This window comes from Papio anubis, chromosome 1 (assembly GCF_008728515.1).
Source record: "Papio anubis isolate 15944 chromosome 1, Panubis1.0, whole genome shotgun sequence".
NCBI classification, from domain to species: Eukaryota; Metazoa; Chordata; class Mammalia; order Primates; family Cercopithecidae; genus Papio; species Papio anubis.
In genome coordinates this window covers 7480790-7499677 of record NC_044976.1, presented here as the reverse complement: position 1 = coordinate 7499677, position 18888 = coordinate 7480790, and the positions used below count along the sequence as shown (strand labels likewise).

At 39.9% G+C, this 18888-nt stretch overlaps 1 protein-coding gene across 7 annotated transcripts in view; it reads left to right on the top strand.

Annotated features, from left to right (window-relative positions):
* RERE (arginine-glutamic acid dipeptide repeats) overlaps positions 1-18888 on the top strand; it is a 465254-nt gene that overhangs the window by 165746 nt on the left and 280620 nt on the right. For all 7 annotated transcript variants that reach the window (XM_017956872.3, XM_017956875.3, XM_017956864.3 and 4 more), the window contains one exon: positions 487-955. In XM_017956872.3, the coding sequence (XP_017812361.1) occupies positions 631-955 (325 nt within the window). In that variant the 5' untranslated portion in view covers positions 487-630. Of the gene's footprint in view, positions 1-486; positions 956-18888 lie in introns of those variants that run through there.

Here is an 18888-nt window from a genome sequence, read left to right as displayed (position 1 = left end):
AGGTTGGTCTTGAATTCCTGACTTCAAGCAGTCCTTCTGGCTTGGCATCCCAAAGTGCTGGGATTACAGGCATGAGCCACAGTGCCTGGCCTGGAAATAACTTTTACTACAGATTCTTTTCTCTTTAAATTAATATTATGGGTTATGAAGCTCCTTTTGTATGATAATACCCATCATATGTTGTCTACCAGGGTATCGCTTTGCTTTTTCTTTCAGAAGGAGAAAACATGTAAGGTAGAGGAAGTATAGTTTACTCTGATGCATTCAGACGGTTTTTATTATTGGCGTGGTAGAAAACCGCAAACCATTTGCTGAGACCGAAAACTGCATATTTAAAATTTTAACACTTATCTTAATTTTTCTCCTGTGGCTTGTGTGAAGTTTTTAGGTGTAAAGCATGAGTAAGAGATTCATTTAACAAAACATTATTTTAGGAAAGAAATATGAAAAAACATTAAAATAAAACCATTCTTTTTTCTCTCCTAGCATTTTTGAAACGTTGGGGTTGTTGGAGTGGTTGGATTTTCCCTGGAATTGAGTGAGAAATTCAGAAGACTGAAGCCCAGGCTTACTGTCTACCTTTCACGGAGGCCTAGCCGTGAGAGGACAGAAGAAGGCACGTGGCGAATCATGACAGCGGACAAAGACAAAGACAAAGAGAAAGAGAAGGACCGGGACCGAGACCGGGACCGAGAGAGAGAGAAAAGAGACAAAGCAAGAGAGAGTGAGAATTCAAGGCCACGCCGGAGCTGTACCTTGGAAGGAGGAGCCAAGAATTACGCTGAGAGTGATCACAGTGAAGACGAGGACAATGACAACAATAGTGCCACCGCAGAGGAGTCCACGAAGAAGAACAAGAAGAAACCACCGAAAAAAAAGTCCCGTTATGAAAGGACAGATACCGGCGAGATAACATCCTACATCACTGAAGATGATGTTGTCTACAGACCAGGAGGTAAGGAGTGCTACGTTCTGGTCTTGCCAGTGTTTGCAGTGGGGGAGTGATCTTAGCATTATGGTGAAATAAATACGCTTTGTACACTTTAAGGAAGGCTTGGAATCCAGAAGAGTAGGAAACTTAATTTGGTAAACATGTGACCCACTTTTGGTCAGTTAGGTTTACCCACTTCTTGCTTGTGTCTGCCTTAATTTGGTCTTGTGTCCTGGTTTATGCATTCATGAGTTCTTTCCTTATTTTCCTATGCTGCTTGTTCTCTAACTTGACCATCTGCTTAGTATTTTTTTGTCTTTTGAATTCATCCTTGCTTTTTAATCTTCAATCATAAATTAGACTGTGGTGACCCTGCAGAATTGACTGCTTGGTGGAGCCAAGTAAACCTTAAGATTCTTGGAAACAGGAAATTTTACCTTGGGACAGGATCGACCAGACTCTAGAGAGGTACTTTTTAAAAATGGCCTTTAGAAAGCTGGGCGTGGTGGCTCACGCCTGCAATTCTAGCATGTTGGGAGACTGAGGCGGGTGGATGACCCGAGGTCAGGAGTTCGAGACCAGCCTGACCAACATGATGAAACCCTGTGTCTACTAAAAATACAAAAATTAGCTGGGCTCAGTGGTGTGCACCTCTAACCCCAGCTACTTGGGAGGCTGAGACAGGAGAATTGCTTGAACTCAGGAGGCAGAGGTTGCAGTGAGCCAAGATCGTGCCACTGCACTCCAGCCTGGGCGACAGAGCGAGTCTCTGTCTCCAAAAAAAAAAAAAAAAAAAAGCCTGAAGATCAGAGGTTTATTGCTCCTTCTAACTTCCTTTTCCCAAAATTTGAGCTTCAGGCTCTCTAATCAACGATAATAGAAGAAGTCATCTTACCTGCGTGGTTTTCCAGAAAATGTATTATGGTCATGCCAGTGTATTGTTGGCTTATAGCGTTGTTCAAAAAAAGACTCAACTTTTAGATGAGATCAGGGAAACAAGTGAGTCAAAACCTACTGAATACTCGCAAAGCCTTTCCTTTTCATTTGATGTATTGTGTGTATTAAAACACCTTTTTTAGGCTGGGCACAGTGTAATCCCACCACTTTGGGAGGCCGAGACAGAAGGATTGCTTGAGCCCAGGACTTCAAGACCAGCCTGGGCAACACAGTGAGACCCCATCTCTAAAAAAAATTCTTACAAATTAGCTGGGCGTGGTGGCACACACTTGTAGTCCCAGCTACTCAGGAGGCTGAGGCAGGAGGATCGCTTGAGTATGGGAGGTCAAGGCTATAGTGAGCCATGATTGCATCACTGCATGCTAGCCTGGGTGACATAGTAAGACCCTGTCTCAAAAAAAAGAAGATACTTTTCTTACAGAAGCCAGTAAAACCTAGGTGAAATCATTTTGTTTGAGTTGCTTTTACTGTTGAAGAGTGACATGAATTTCGTATGAGATGTAATTAGCAGATTAAAGCTGCCCATTTTTATGTTTTTCTGAGAAAGAGATTAAAATACTTCACTGTGTTATGTCCATAATCTGGAACAATCATTTTACTGAGGAATGCTGTTACTGTTCTGAACTTCACATCAAGTTCCAGATTTTCATTCTCCCACATAGGAGTTTTTTAAATTTCAAAAGATGTCAGTGGGGCTGAGCGCGGTGGCTCAGGACTGTAATCCCAGCACTTTGAGATGCTGAGACAGGAGGATTGCTTGAGCAATGTGGAGACCAGCCTGGACAACATAGTGAGACTGTTATCTCTGCAAAACAGCAAAATATTAGCTGGGAGTGTGATGAGCCTGTAGTCCCAGCTACTCAGGAGGCTGAGGTAGGAGAATCTCTTGAGCTCAGGAGGGCAAGGCTGCAGTAAGCCCCGTTCACATCATAGCACTCCAGCCTGTGCAGCAGAGCAAAACCCTGTCTCCAGCCGCCCTCTCCCCCCACCCCACCAAAAAAAAAAAAAAAAAAGTCAGTGTTAGAACTTAATACAGACAAATTTGTATTCACAACTACAATTTCTTGGTTGAAGATTAACTGAGACGGTGTTTGTGTGATATAAATTTATCAGAGTGGAGGTTTTAGAGCAGTTAGAAATCTGCTGTAAGGATTAAATGATGTGTGTGGGGGTTACAGTACTGTCTGCATTTATATTTGATTTAGACTCAGCTATTAGGCAATAAGAATTTCTTAGTGACTGAAGAATCTCTCAGAGTTACCACAGATTGCTTGTTTAGGGCATACACACACCTAAATCATGGGAAAGAAGCAGAATGGGTTAACCCTGTTAGATATAGATTACATTATGATAACTTCAATATGAGGAAAGATTTATTTATTATCCTTTCTCTTGATAACAATTTAATTGTGGTAATGAAGTTTGGATCATTGTCAAAAGGCAGGCTGCTTTGTGCAGTATTGAATGCTAAATAACCTTTCTCAACATTTACAATATATGGAATGTTACTCTGGTGTCAGTGGGGACATTTCACCAAAAATAGTAGTCAAATATGTGTGGAAAATGCTGCCTGTACAGTGTGAGAGAGTCAGAATTAGTGACTCTTAGAAGCCCCACAGTTTAGGAAACCTCTTTAACATGAAAAATACCTGCTATTTTTCCCATTTATGGGACTGTGGCACCATGTTTCTGCTGAGTATCTTCCTAAAAATACAAATCAACCAAAAACAGTCTTGGATCTGGGCACAGTGGCATGTACTTGTAGTCTCAGCTACTTGTGAGACTGAAGTGGGAGGATCTCTTGAGCACAGGAGGTCAAGGCTGCAGTGCTCTATGACTGTAGTGAAATTTTTACAAATTAGCTGGTTGTGGTGAACTATGATTATAGGAAGTCCTCCTGATATGGTTTGGCTCTGTGTCCACACCAAATGTCACCTTGAATTGTAGTAATCCCCACATGTCAAGGTCAGGACCAGGTGGGGATAATTGAATCATAGGGGCAGTTTACCCATCATGTTGTTGTGATAGTGAGTGTGTTCTCACGGGATCTGATGGTTTTATAAGGGGCCTTTCCACCTTTGCTCAGCACTTCTCTCTCTTGTGGTCATGTGAGAAGGATGTGTTTGTTTCCCTTTCCACCATAATTGTAAGCTTCCTAAGGCCTCCCCAGCCCTGTGGAACTGTGAGTCAATTAAACCTCTGTCCTTTATAAATAACCCAGTCTGAGGCAGTTCTTTATAGCAGCGTGAGAACGGACTAATACATCTCCCTTCTTGAGTCTGGAAGAATATGTGTAGGGAGATTGCTAAGGACTTATTTACAGAATGGTTCTTAAAGTGCTTGAGCAAGAGCTATGTATTTATGGAGGCTGATAGTGTTTCAGTGAATCTGAAAACCTCTGTAAAATGTGAAAAAGGTATGCTCTCTCTGAAAGCTGAGTGTGTTATGAAGGATCTATAAAGGCCACACGTGGTTTGGAAGATTTCCATGGCACCCAGAGCAAAACAACTTCACCTGAGGCACCCTTTTGCTTGAGTGGGGGCTGTGCCTTTGCATCCTGCCGGGTCCAGTGGATGTTTGACTATTTGGTAAGGAGACTGTCTTTGACCTTCTCAGTGGTTTCTTTTCTTTTTGGTAATGGATTTGAAGCTAACTGACTTGGCTGCCTTCTCCAAACAGCTTTTTCTCTAAATGGGTATTCGTTAAATATTGTCTGTTCTTTAAGGTTTCTTAAACTGAAGAATCAGAAGTAGGGTGCTGGGCCAGGCAAGGTGGCTCACACCTGTAATCCCAGCACTTTTGAGAGTCTGAGGTGGGAGGATCACTTGAGGCCAGGGGTTTAAGGCTGCAGTGAATTACATGCCATTATATTACAGCCTGGGTGACAGAGCAAGACTCTGTCTCTTGAAGAAAAAAAAAAAAAAAGTAGAGTACTGTGATTAGATTCCCAGATGGGGGTTGAGTTTTCTCTTGTCTTTGTTTTGTTTCCTGATTTTTTTTTTTTTTTGGACAACAGGGTGTTGCTCTGTCATCCAGGTTGTCAGTGGTATGATCACGGCTCACTGCAGCCTCGACCTCCAGGCTCAAGTGATCCTCCTGCCTTGGCCTCCCAAAGTGCTGGTATTATAGGCATAAAGCCACTGCACCTGGTCTTTTCCTTTCTTGGTATAAACTACTACAATAACATCCTTTGGGCCGGGCGCGGTGGCTCAAGCCTGTAATCCCAGCACTTTGGGAGGCCGAGATGGCGGATCACGAGGTCAGGAGATCGAGACCATCCTGACCAGAAATTCCCCATCTCTACTAAAAAATACAAACAACTAGCCGGGCGAGGTGGCGCTGTAGTCCCAGCACTGGGAGGCTGAGGCAGGATGGTATTGAACCTGCGGTGGAGCTTGCAGTGAACGCTGAGATCCAGCCACTGCACTCCAGTTTGGCGACAGAGCAAGACCAGCCTCAAAAAAAAAAAAAAAACATCCTTTGTTAGTGATGAAAACCATTATTCTCACCCACTTGCAGAGATCCTGTGTGCTTAGTTGTATCTTAAAAGCTTAGGATCTGTGGAGAATGTTGTATAGGATATCTTCAGTGGATTACTAGCTTTAAAAAAAAAAAAAAGAGAGACAGAGTCTCACTGTCGCCCAGACTGGAGGTGAGTGGTGTGATCGTAGTTCACCACATCCTTGAACTCCTGGGCTCAATTGATTCTCCTGCCTCAGCCTTCTGAGTAGCTAGGACTACAGGTATGCATACACCTGGCCTATTAAAAAATTTTTTTTGTAGAGATGGTGTCTTGCTATGTTACTCAGGCTGGTCTTGAACTCCTGGCCTCAAGTAATCCTCCTGTCTCCCAAAGTCTTGGGGTTACAGGTATGAGCCACTGTATCTGGTCTAATTACTAGTTTTTAAATGGTAGATTTTTTTTTTTTTTTTTGGAGGCATAGTCTTACTCTGTTGCCCAGGCTTGAATGCAGTTGTGAGATCTCAACTCACTGCAACCTCCGCCTCCTGAGTTCAAGCAATTCTCCTGCCTCAGCCTCCTGAGTAGCTGGTATTACAGGCACATGGCACCACACCCAGCTAATATTTATTTATTTATTTATTTATTTATTTATTTATTTAGAGATGGAGTCTCACTCTGTCGCCAGGATGGAGGTCAGTGGCGTGATGTTGACTCACTGCAACCTCCGCCTCCCAGGTTCAAGGGATTCTCTTGCCTCAGCCTCCTAAGTAGCTGGGACTACAGGTGCGTGCTACCACACCTAGCTAATTTTTGTGTTTTTAGTAGAGACAGGGTTTCACCATGTTGGCTAGGATGGTCTCGATCTCTTGACCTTGTGATCCGCCCACCCCAGCCTCCCAAAGTGGTGGGATTACAGGTGTGAGCTACCGCTCCTGGCCTAATTTTTGTATTTTTAGTAGAGACAGGATTTTACCACGTTGGCCGGGCTTGTCTCGAACTCCTGACCTCAGGTGATCCACCCACCTTGGCCTCCCAAAGTGCTGGGATTACAAGCTTGAACCACCGCTTCCAACTGAATAGATCTTTAATACTCACTTGTTTCTATGGGATATAAAGCACAGATTAAGATTTTTTGAATATGTTATTTTTTGCTTTCTACATCTCTGAATTGGTTTTACTACTCAGAGTAAGTATAAACTATAGGGACTTCTTGAAATGTCACTAAGAATGAACGTAGCAGGGATACTTTGAGGATAAAAGTAGGCTTTCATATAATCATGCTTTTTTGTCCCAAGCTATATTTAAATTGTTTAGTGTTTAGAAGCCTGAGATCTTATGGAGAAATTGAGTATTATTTAGAATCTGTCACCAAGGTTTAATCTCATGCATTGTCACAACCAGGTCTTTTTCACTTTTGCTTCTAAACTCTTTGATTACCTTAATTTTGTCCTTAGGAGCTCAGCATAATGGATTTTGTTACTGACTCTGCCCATGTTCTCTCCTGCCTCAGGGCCTTTGCACTTGCTCTTCTCCTCTCAGTAACGCACTTAATTCTTGTCTTTTCTTCAGCTCTCCCACCCCAGTGTCATTGCCTTTCCTCTCCCAGGTTAGTCAAACAAATTTCCTTAATAAATACTATTATAGCCTTTTTTGTGTCTTGTCTTCTAGCACTTACAACAATAATAATTTTTTATTTGTTAGGATTAATAAGTCTTCCTCCTCCAAAAAAACAGCAGTTCTTATTTTTTCCCACTCATCATTGAATTCCTGCCGTCTACTGACAATAGTGTACACATAGTGTGTATTCCATAATATATATACATTTTTTTCTTTTTTTTTTTTTTTTTGAGATGGAGTCTTGCTCTGTCACCCAGGCTGGTGTGCAGTGGTGCCATCTCAGCTCACTGCAACTTCTGCCTCCTAGGTTCAAGTGATTCTCCTGCCTCATCTTCCCAAGTAGCTGGGATTACAGGCGTGTGGCACTAGGCCCAGGTAATTTTTGTGTTTTTAGTAGAGTCGGGGTTTCACCATGTTGGCCAGGGTGGTCTTGAACTCCTGACCCCAAGTGATCTGCCCACCTCGGTCTCCCAGATTGCCGGGATTACAGGCGAGAGCCACCGTGCCCAGCCTGTATTCCGTAATATTCGTTGAATAAAGAAATTTCTAGAAACATTAAAAAAATGTATTGACTCATTGATGATGTTAAAATTAGAGTAAGGCTTCTGGAAGTCTGTTTTGTATTACTTCCCAATGAATGATTTAACAGGCCTGTTAAAAATAAAACCAAAACAAAAACCTTGTAGGGCTCTATTGTATATTGTCCTTGAGTCAGATCTAACTTCTTTGTTGTCTGTCAACCATTACTCCTGTTTTGAGATGGCTGTCACGGTAACAAATTGATTTATTACACAGCTGTGTGCAGCCAGATTTCCCTTCTGGGCTTCTTTAGCATAGGATATTGATTTCTGGAGTTTGCTGTAGGTGGCATGTTAATTTCTTTCTACTGTTTTCTCTTAGGTTCTAGGAAATTTGATTCCTTTATTTCTGGTGCAGGTAGAACTGGTTAAAAAATTAAATTCATATTATTGTGAGATTTTTTTTATTTTGGCATATTGGTGTTGCTTGCTATTTGGATAATGAAATGTTTTTTTTTTCAAAAGTGTGTATTAAGCTGGTTCTCCATTTTTTAATATTTTGTCATATTAACTGATAATTTTGATTGTCCAATTTACCCTAGATATAGTCCTAGAATATGTGTTCCTTCTACTTTCATGAACAAAGTGCAAAATATGTATTTATGTAGATAAGTTTGTGGTTTGTGAAATCTTATGTTACAAAATATTTGACCCTTTTATTTGCCAATTTTGAGGAAAAATGTCCTGGAAACAAGAATTGTTTACTTTGATCACTTAAGTGTTATTTTCTTTTGATGCAAGTGGAATTTAAGCTGGAAAAAATTCAAACTAGGCAAAGTGAAACCTGAGGATCTAGTTTGAATAAAAATGGAATATACATATTTCTAAAATCTATTTAAAGTAAATGATTATGGGTCAGGTGCAGTGGCTCACATCTGTAATCCTAGAACTTTGGGAGGTGGAGGTAGGTAGGTGGATTGAGCCCAGGAGTTGGAGACCAGCTTGGGCAACATGGCGAAACCTCGTCTCTACTCAAAATACAAAAATTAGCCGGGCTTGGTGGTGTACTCCTGTAGTCCCAGCTACTTGGGAGGCTGCAGTGGGAGGATCCCTTAAGCACTGAAGGTCGAAGCTGCAGTGAGCAGTGATTGCACCACTGCACTCCAGCCTGGGTTACAGAGTGAGACTTCATCGCAAAAACAAATAAATGATTTCAAACATAATGTTGAGTGGACACAGAAGAGCATAATATGGTATAATTCCTTTTATAGAAAATTTTAAAACAGCCACAACTAATCTTTGGTGTTTGAAGTCAGAAGAGAGATTGCCCTATGGGTACTGGGTACAGAACATTAAGGGGACCCCCCAAGTTCTGGTCATGTTATGTTTTATGGTACTGGTTACACTTATTTGTTCTTTGAAAATTTATTGCATTTTGCGCTTCTCTGTGTATGTATTATACTTCAGTAAAAAGTTTGCCTTAAAAGAAAAAGTAAAGATAACATGAAACTATTTTCTAAATGGAAAATTTCCATTGAATCAAGTTACTGTTTAAAGTGGGGAGGGAGTCCCCAGCATTTTAACAAGTGGTCCTAACATTTAGCTACTGCTTCTTCACTGAGGGGTTGGTCTGTGGTGGCTGAAAGTGGTGTCACATCCTTAGTTCCCTGAATCATGGAAAGCTGCTTTAAGGCAATTTATTACTCAGACAAATATTGCCTTCCCAAAATAAAACCAAGATCTGACATTTGGTGTTCCAGGATATATATATATATATGTATGTATGTATAAGCTCATTTGATCTGTAACTTTTTATCTACATCTCTTAATATTTAGAAGAAGTTTAGGTATTAATAGATGTGACATGCAAATGAAGGTGTCTTCTTGAGACATTCGTGTTTTGTGGTGGGGTAGAAGTTTTTTTGATAATGGCAAGAATATTTTTGTGTAACATAGCATAAAGGCATCTTTAGGCAGAGCTTAATGTTGTTCTCAGACCTGTGACAAAATCACTTGCACTTATTAGACCTATTATTAATCTGCTTAAAGCTTTTCAGTGTATTCCCTGTTCACCAGCAGGTTCGTTCCCAGAACCTGGCACTCCAGACCCTCTGTGACCTTACTGCCTGTCTGCGCAATCATCTTTAATGTTATTTAATCAACGTTAGTCTTATTTGGGAGGAAACACAATGAGGCTGTGTGTTAGTTTGTTAGGGATGCTGTGGCACGGTATAACAAATGGAGTGGCTGAAACAGCAGAGGTAGGTTGTCTCACAGTTCTGGAGGCCACACATCCAAGAGCAAGGTGTTGGCAGGATCGTGTTACCTCTTTTTCTTTTCTTTTTAAGACAGGGTTGCCCAGGCTGGTGTGTTATGGCATGATCATTGCTCACTGCAGCCTCAGTCTCCTGCCTCAGCCTTCTGAGTAGCGGGGACTATAGGCATGCATCACCATGCCTGGCTAATTGTATATTTTGTAGAGACAAGATTTGCCATGTTGCCCAGGCAACCCTTGAACTCCTTGGCTCACGCTGTCCGCCCACCTTGGCCTCCCAAAGTGCTGGGATTTCAGGCATGAGCCACTGCACCCGGCCTCATGTTACCTCTGAAGGCACCAGGGAAGGTTCTGTTTCAAGCCTCTGTCCTTGCTTACAGCAGTTTGCTACTTTGTGGCAGCGTAGTGGTGATGTTTCATAGCATTCTCTTTGTGTACATATCTCTGTGTCTATCCACATTTTTCCTTTTTATAAGGATGCCAGTTATATTGGATTAGGGCTCACCTTACTTCATCTTAACGAATCACACCTACAGTGTAATTATATCTTCATATGTCCTTATTTTAGTTGCATTGGCAATGATGACCCTGTGTTTTTTTTTTGTTTTTGTTTTTTTTTGAGTGGCAGGGGAAGGGTCTCACTCTGTTGTCTAGGCTGCAGCGCAGTGACATGAACACGGCTTACTGTAGCTTTGAACTCCTGGGCTCAAGTGATCTTCCTGCCTCAGCCTCTCAAGTAGCTGGAACTACAGGTGTACGCCACTGTACTCAGCTAGTTTCTAAATTTTTTTTAGAGAAGGGATCTTGTTTTGTTGTCTAGGCTGGTCTTGAACTCCTGGCCTCAAGCCATCATCTTGCCTCAGCATCTCAAAATGTTGAGATTACGGTCATGAGCCACTGTGTCTGGCCTTACCTGTTCTTTAATAAGGTCACATTCTGAGCTATTGGGAGTAAAGACTTCAACATATGAATTTTGGGAAGGACAAACTCATCCTGTAACAGGCAGGAAGAGCTTTGTTGTTAGGCAGACTCAGGTTTAAGTGATTCACATTTGAGTGACATCTTCAGTTCTCTTAGTGGTGTGTCTTTGGAACAGTAGGGAAAATGTAGTTCTTATTTTCAGTCACATTATAGTGAACTTTTAGTTGTGGATTACATAAACTTTTAATTACTTCTGTTTCTGTAGAAATTTTATTTCATCTTTTAGGTGATTACCTTTTCGTGTATATTAGGAAGTTATTCAAATTCCACGTATGTGAAAGACAGTTCTTTAGCACATAAAAACTTACTACTTTGTGGGGATAGAGGAAAGAGAAAATACTAAAGTTATTCTAATTAGAGAAATAAGAAGTGATATTTTAGACAAATTAATCATACCTTTTTTGATTTTATAGGGAAAGGATCATTAAGTATCATGAAACCTATACTGTAGTTGTTCTCTGCTCCAAGCATTGGCCACAGATTGGCATCCCACAGGAGTTGGTTAGAAATGCACAATCTCAGATTCCGCCCCCAATCTGCTGAATCAGAATCCATGTTTTATATAATAAGATGCCCAGGTGATTTAAACACATGTTTAGGTTCGAGAGTCACTGATCACTCATTAGTGCTTCCCAGTCTTTTCCAAGCTAATACATAGCTAGAAAATGAGTCCATTGCCTTGAGTCTGAGAGGATTAGTACCCAGCATGCTTGTCACTTACTTGTGGCAGACTAGAAATTAGGCAGATCAAAAATTAAAGAGAAAAAATACGTGACTTTATGGCTTGAGATTTTGATGTTAAATACAGTGCATGCAGTCCAAGAAGAACAGAGGTGGCTGCAGAATTACATTCTGGCCAAACGATTGGGAATAATTTGGATCTTCTAAAGTGCCTGATTTCAAAGGGCACTGTGAACTTGGCTGTAAATACTAAGGGAGCTACGACATAGATGACAACCAGTTTTAAAGCACCTTATATCTACTGGGTTTGCTTTGAGCATGTAGTTTCTGGTCCTTAGAAAATTCCTATGCAACCTAGACATTGTTTCCCCGCTATACAGATGAGGAAACAAAGACATGGAGGCCAAGGTCACACAGCTGGTTTATAAAATGGTATGGGCCTGTGAGAATTGGTTAAAGCCAAGAATGAATGGACATTTGCATAAAATCCTGAAGAGAATACAAAAAACAAATACACCTGTGTTGAAGGAAAAAGAAGAGATAGACCGATGTCTTCGAAAATGCAAGTGATATAATTACTTTGCTCTTTTTCTCTTTTTTCCTTTTCCTCCTGAAATTATTTGTAGCTCTCCTGTTTCCAAAAATTGTATGTCTAGTAGGGCACAGTGGCGAGCATCTGTAGTCCCACCTACTCAGGAGACTGAGATGGCAGGATCACTTGAGCCCAGGAGTTTGAGGCTAGCCTAGGCAACATCGTCCATAAGGAAACTATTGGAAGTAAGCTGAGAAGGTGAGAGGTAAATTGTTCAAGAATATGTAGGCTAATGGTGATTACCGGATTTTGAACCCTTAGTAACTGAAAGAGAAATACACATTTTCTATGATCTAATAAAAAGCAAGCATGTTGTATGCATGAAAAGTTTTTTGAATGCAAGGTAGTATACATTGATCACATAACACAAAAGGCAATTTGTTGTTAGAGTGACTCACATTATTACAGGCTTCCTGCATAATGGTTGGGAAGCTGGAAAAAAGTCTCCGAGACCTACTTGAAATGAGAGTGTTCAGATACTTGGTTGGTGGGAACTACTGACTGTTCCAGCCAGATGCTGTAACTGGAATAGGGGCCCTTCACCATCTTCCTGCCCTTGCTGTCACTCAGCTCAAGATTCACAGTGCCAGAAGAGTAAATATAGTATGTCTACCTTGAATTGCATGTACATGTCTTGTATAAAAAAAGACAGAAACCTGGATTGATTGCTTTCCCAAGCCTGCACATGGTGGGGCTAAAGTTATTCCCCACAATGAGATTGGGAATTAGTTTGGTGGGGGAAATAAATGTGGGCTGGCCATGAGACCTCGTTATTGCATATGGCTATTTAGCAATAGTTTGTGTTGCTTTGTGTGTGATAGGTAAGTAAATAGGAGAGTGATGTCAATAAAATGTGCAGTTTATGCTGGTTCATGTGCAACTTTTGCTAGGCAAGAGGAGTGTGACCAGAGGGAATAGAATTATAACATATACTTTAATGGTATAATGCGGGATTGTATTTTAGCAGGAAAGGAAAAAAATAGGTGAGAATTTAAACTTTCAGTTTGGCTGTTGCACCAGCAGGAGCTTTCTCATTTCTATTGAAAATGAAATGAAAAATGAGCACCTGTCCGCTGGGGTTCTCTCCCCAGAGAGGCACACGCTAACATGATGCTCTCTGGCAGGTTGCCCTGCCTGCTGTGCTCACCTTCACAAAAACCCCCAGATTACTGCATTGTTTTGGTGCCTTCAAGCCAGCATCTGTTGTTTTCATGTATTTTCAATATCACCTATGGCAGCATGCAGCCGCTCTTGGGTACCTGCCTGAGTTTCTTATTTCTTAAGTATTGATTTTTAACAAAATAGCCATCTGATTTCAGAGTTGCATGGGGTTTGAGTAGTCTGCTTTTTACCCTGTATTTTATGTAAGTCCTTTTATTTTCAGTGAACATTTTTGCTGAATATGTGGTCTTCCCAGTAACATACATTGTGTTATAGCAGAAATATCTACGTAAGAAGCACTGAACAAAAGTGTGTTCAAAAACTGTTCCAAAGGAAGCAGAAATGTTCTTTAGGTGACTGTTTAAAAATCATGCTTAGTAATGAGCAAAAACATGTTGAAAGGTCAATCTTTGAAGGTATTTTTATGAGCAATTAATGATCAGATTCAGGAATGCAGCCTAGTGATGATCTGCCCACTCTTCTACCTCTTAACTTTCCACCTTCCTGGGGCCATTTGATCCAGCAATTGTTTTAGCCCACTAGGATTTTAAATTCTTGGATCCCCCCACCTTTCACAATCACTCACACCCATGACGTCTTCCATTTCCATTTCTGTTGTGTGTCTTTTTCCCTGCTGGTTGGTTCCAGAAGGACAGGGATCTTCTCCCCGATGTATCCCAGGTACTTAGAAAAGTGTCTAGCACATTCTAGGCACTTAGTCATTCCCTAGATACCTATTACCATAGGCAGAGTTAGCTGCTACATTTGAGTGCTTAGCCCTGGGTGCCTCTCTTGGGTAGCATTGTCTTAGCTGTGCTTCCTTTAGCAGTTGAGTAGGAGACAGGTGCACAGAGCAGTTGATGGGAGGACTTTTTGGGAAGAGTCCTTTTTTTTTTTCTTTTTTGAGACGGAGTCTTGCTCTGTCGCCCAGGCTGGAGTGCAGTGGCCGGATCTCGGCTCACTGCAAGCTTCGCCTCCCAGGTTTACGCCATTCTCCTGCATCAGCCTCCCGAGTAGCTGGGACTACAGGCGCCCGCCACCTCGCCCGGCTAGTGTTTTGTATTTTTTAGTAGAGACGGGGTTTCACCGTGTTAGCCAGGATGGTCTTGATCTCCTGACCTCATGATCCGCCCGTCTCGGCCTCCCAAAGTGCTGGGATTACAGGCTTGAGCCACCGCGCCTGGCCGGGAAGAGTCCTTAAGATTGATATTTATATGCAGAAACGACTGTCCAGAAAGTTTACCTTGGTTTAAAAAAATTGATACTCAATTTGTTAAAGTTGCAAATTGAAGGACACTGTTCTACTTTTTAAAAAATTCAGCTTATAAATCTCATTTATAAGTTATACATTTTAATCACTTTTAAGGGATTTTGAATTACAAATTAGTCTTGTTTATAAACTCATTAATATCTTTAAGCTTGACTGTACTAATTTAATATTTGTTTTCTATTTTTAAAAAGTCTATTAACACAAACCTCAGGTACTTAACTCTTCTTATAAGTTAATTAGACTTATAAATGAAACAACCCTAAAAAATTCTCTTAGATGTTTCAGTGTTGTGCGTAAACTTCCTTAGGTTTCATCTTGATCACAAATCGGAATCAGTTCCACAGAGGGAGAAAGGACAGCATAACCCAGTGCCCCACTGCTGGTGGGTTAACGGGGAGTGGAGGACAGCCTCTGCGCTGTTGTCTTTTCATCAGTAGAATTGGGATAAGAGTACCTACCTCCAGAATTGTGTTGGGGATTAAATAAGTATATATACAAGCACATAGGTGCAGGGCTCAGAAAGGGCCAATCTTATATTAAAATCTTTGTTAAATGTTACTGTTTTACATTGGGATTACAAGGCCAGTTTGTAACAGACGGAATTCTTTCAACTTATAAAATGATTAAAAATATAAAATATATTTCTGATTTTTTTTGACCCCCAAAATGTTAATATGATACTTTTGATTCTGTTAAATCCTTCTGCACTTTTCTAAATCTTCACAGGGATAAAAGATGCATATTAAGTTAAGGAAGTGAACTGCCACCCTAGTTAATTTGATTACTTAATTTTTAATCCTCCTTGGTTTGAAAGATAGTTGCTAAGTCTCCATTATCAAAACTCCAAAAGCATGGCCCCTGGCCTCACGTGATCTAATTCTGAATGAGGAAAGACAGTGAATTAATTAAGGTGTCGCCATTATAAACTAGGGTAAATCATGAATATTTTCAGAGATGTTACTGCCTCACAGTTGTGTGATATACTCTGAGAGTCTTATTGGTTGGTTGTAAAAGCAAGCTGACAGCCTTCAGAAGACCTTCTTTGTTCAGCACAGAACCTGGAGGTACTTGATTAATTCAGTAGCGTGTGGAGAGATGACAGTGGGCCAAGGAGTTCTTTGATTTGACTCTCCAAGCCAGATACTAAAATCAGTCTGGTGGGCTGTGACACAGTTCCAATCACAGTGCAACAAGATTTATATTTACCTAAAATCTAATTGGACTGAGATTTCCTGCAGTTATATTAAAATCCTCTGCCCTTTTGCTTAGTGAGCAAGCATTTTAACTCCTAAGCTCTGGAGATTTAGCTTTAGCTGGCTCAATTAATTGTTAAATGTTCCCCTTATTATAATTATACTTTGATGCCTTACTTTTTAGTAGCTAAGAAAATTGCTGAAAGAGTTGTTTAATCTGTTATACTCTATCAGTTTTGTAAAAAGCTCTTTAAAGGGAAACAATTTTCATTTGAAGTGGCGTGATGGTATTTGAGTTGGATAACGTAATTTAAATGGAAATGCAGGAATTTGGCTCTTTTCTTGACAGAGATTGGCTTGTATTTGACATTGACCCATGTGTTTGTCATCTTTCCAGATACTGCCTTCTATTTATTCTGACAGTTTCACCAGCTGAGAAAACCAGACTTTCCAAAATTAAAAATATTGTCTATGAATTTCAAGATGGAGCAGTGTATTTTGTTTGTTAAATTACTTTAAAATGTATGTGGACAAGAGTGATTTGTTGCTTTAAAAAGTTTTAAATACTGCAGAATAGATGGCTGTGTGCATGAGTTTTGCTTTGGAGCTGTGTGAGTACCCTAAATACTAGAAAGAGTGAGGATGAATGTGTTTTACTCCTTCCTTAGTATTAGTCTGAGTTTTATAATGCATATTGTAAGTACCAGAGATAGATGGGAGAAGGTAAGTTAGTCACTTCATTCTTTTAAGTGAATGCCTAAATACCTGGAAATGGATAAATTTCTAGTCGCTTTACCAAGTCTATTGAATTCATACATAATGACTATTTGTCATTATATATGCATTAAATATCTAGTGCATTTAAATCTTTTTCATTATTTCACCATTAAAAATGTACTCTAATTAGGCAGCATGGTATATGTTACGTACGAAAGATACTCTACCATTGTTCACTCATTTAACCCCTAAATGTGTTTTCTGACTTATATCTCTAGATTTCCCTATTCAGTTATCTTCGCAAGGAATGCCTTTTAAATTATGTACAGTGTGATAGTGTAATGTGTAAAATGTATAAACCAAACTTTAAAAGGCAAAGATACAGTTTTATATCCCTTTGAGGGCTGCAGGCATTGTTCTGGCTCTCTGTGTGTGTTGGACAGATGTTGATACTTGACAGATGGAGTGTTAGTGTCTCACTGTAGACTGATCAATAGAGATTCATATAGTTTAAAAAAAAATGATGGGAGGGGAGCTTTGATTATAGTTATACCTCTCTTTTAGAAAGGGAACGTGGAGTGAGTTTATGATACAGATTTTTAACATAATTTCAATATATTGTTTTTTATTCTTTTTTTTTTTTTTGAGACAGGGTCTTACTCTGTCACCCAGGTTGGAGTGCAGTGGCCCAATCTCGGCTCACTGCACCCTCTGCCTCCCAGGCTCCAGCAGTCCTCCCCACTTTAGCCTCTCAAGTAGCTGGGATCACAGGTGCATATCACCACACCTAGCTGTGCTTTTTATTCTTAATTTTTACATTAACGTTTTAATTTGGGCTCTGTTTGTAAAGCTCTGTATAACTTGGCTCTAAGGCAGGCTGTCATTATTGTTAGATAGTATTTAGTTTTTAGACTTTACTTGTCCTGGCCATCCCATTGTGTGGGTATTATAAAACATAGCTACTGTGCAGTTACCAAATTGATTGTGGCAGTGTTAGTAATACTGTGTATAATTATAATTTCCCTTTTTAGTAGAGGGAAAGGAAATATCACGAAAAGGTCTCACCTAGTATGTTGTATTTTTACATCCTCAGAACAGTTTAGCTGAAAAGTAGTGGCTTAATTACCACCATTTCACAGCACAGAAATTCACATAAGGTTTTGAAGTTTGCATTTGATAATTACTCTGTTAGCACTCAGACTTGGGGAAATGCTATTTCTTCCTTGCAAGGAATTCTGTAACTCAGTTTCTAACTACACAATGGAGACTTGATTTCCAGTTTGTTCTCTGGACTGGCTGGAAGATATTTGGATGAAGAAAAACTCGGAGCTATTTTTCAGGGTTATAAACCAGAATGATTTTGAAGTCTGCAGCAGCTATCCCCAAAATAGATATTTGGCATCATGGACTGCAAGCTTTTTAGAGATTGCAGTTGGCATTTAGGTCAGGATTGGTGGAGGCTGGCTGTTGTAGAGACCATCAGTTTTGTCATATGTTTTACTTCTATTATCTCCCAGTTGTCAGGATTCTAAGTGCTGTGGCATCTGATACATGAACATAACGGATTTCCAACACCCTTTTCAGTATTGTTTCTCTAACTTAGCTTCTGTAATGATTAGGGATGGTCCATTTTTATGTTCTCTCCCCTGCATTTACTTACTGCTTCTTCTTTTGCCCTTTGAGTACATTTGTAATATTTGGCTATAGACTTTAAAAATTTTTCTTCAATAAGTTTCCTCCTGCATTTTCCCTTTTTGATGAACAAATAATACATTTTTAAGGAATAAAATTGAAAAATTTGGACAAACAGAAGTTAAAATGGAGACTACTTAACCACTGTTAACATTTGTCGTATGGTCAGTTTCCTTAGTGAACATATATGGAGTTCAGCTATTCGCAGTTTTGTAATGTGGTTCTTAACATGTCCTGAATTTTATTTCCATGCCAGGAATTGTAAATCTGAACTGTTATGGCTGCTTTGTATGATCTTCATGCTGAGATCCATAACCTGGGGTATATGGCCTACCAAGGAGAATTTAAGGGGTTGTGAACTTGGGTGAGGAAAAAATTGCATCTTTATTTTTACCAATTCATCACATTTCAAATGACGTTCAGCATTCACTTCATTTATGAAGCTAGATGATAAACACGGCAATACTGGCAGTGCCTATGACATCAGTATAAATTTTAGATATTCTGTCACATCACATGGAAAAAAAAAATCTCAATGTTTATATTCCTCATCACTTTTAAAGTATGGAGGTTATTGAGGGAATGACCTCTAGTAAATTCTGTTATTTAATGAATCAACAAAGAAGTACACATATTATTATATTGCAAGTTGTTTTTTATAGTATAATAAATATTTCAATATGTGTTGCTTTTGTACATTAAAAATATTTATTTGAGAACAGGTATATAGAATGCTAAATTCATCCATGGCACAAAAAAATATGAGATGCTCACACACTAATGACTATATGCCTCAGTTTAACTAGTTCTGTATTGTTGGACTTGATGTTTTCCAGATAT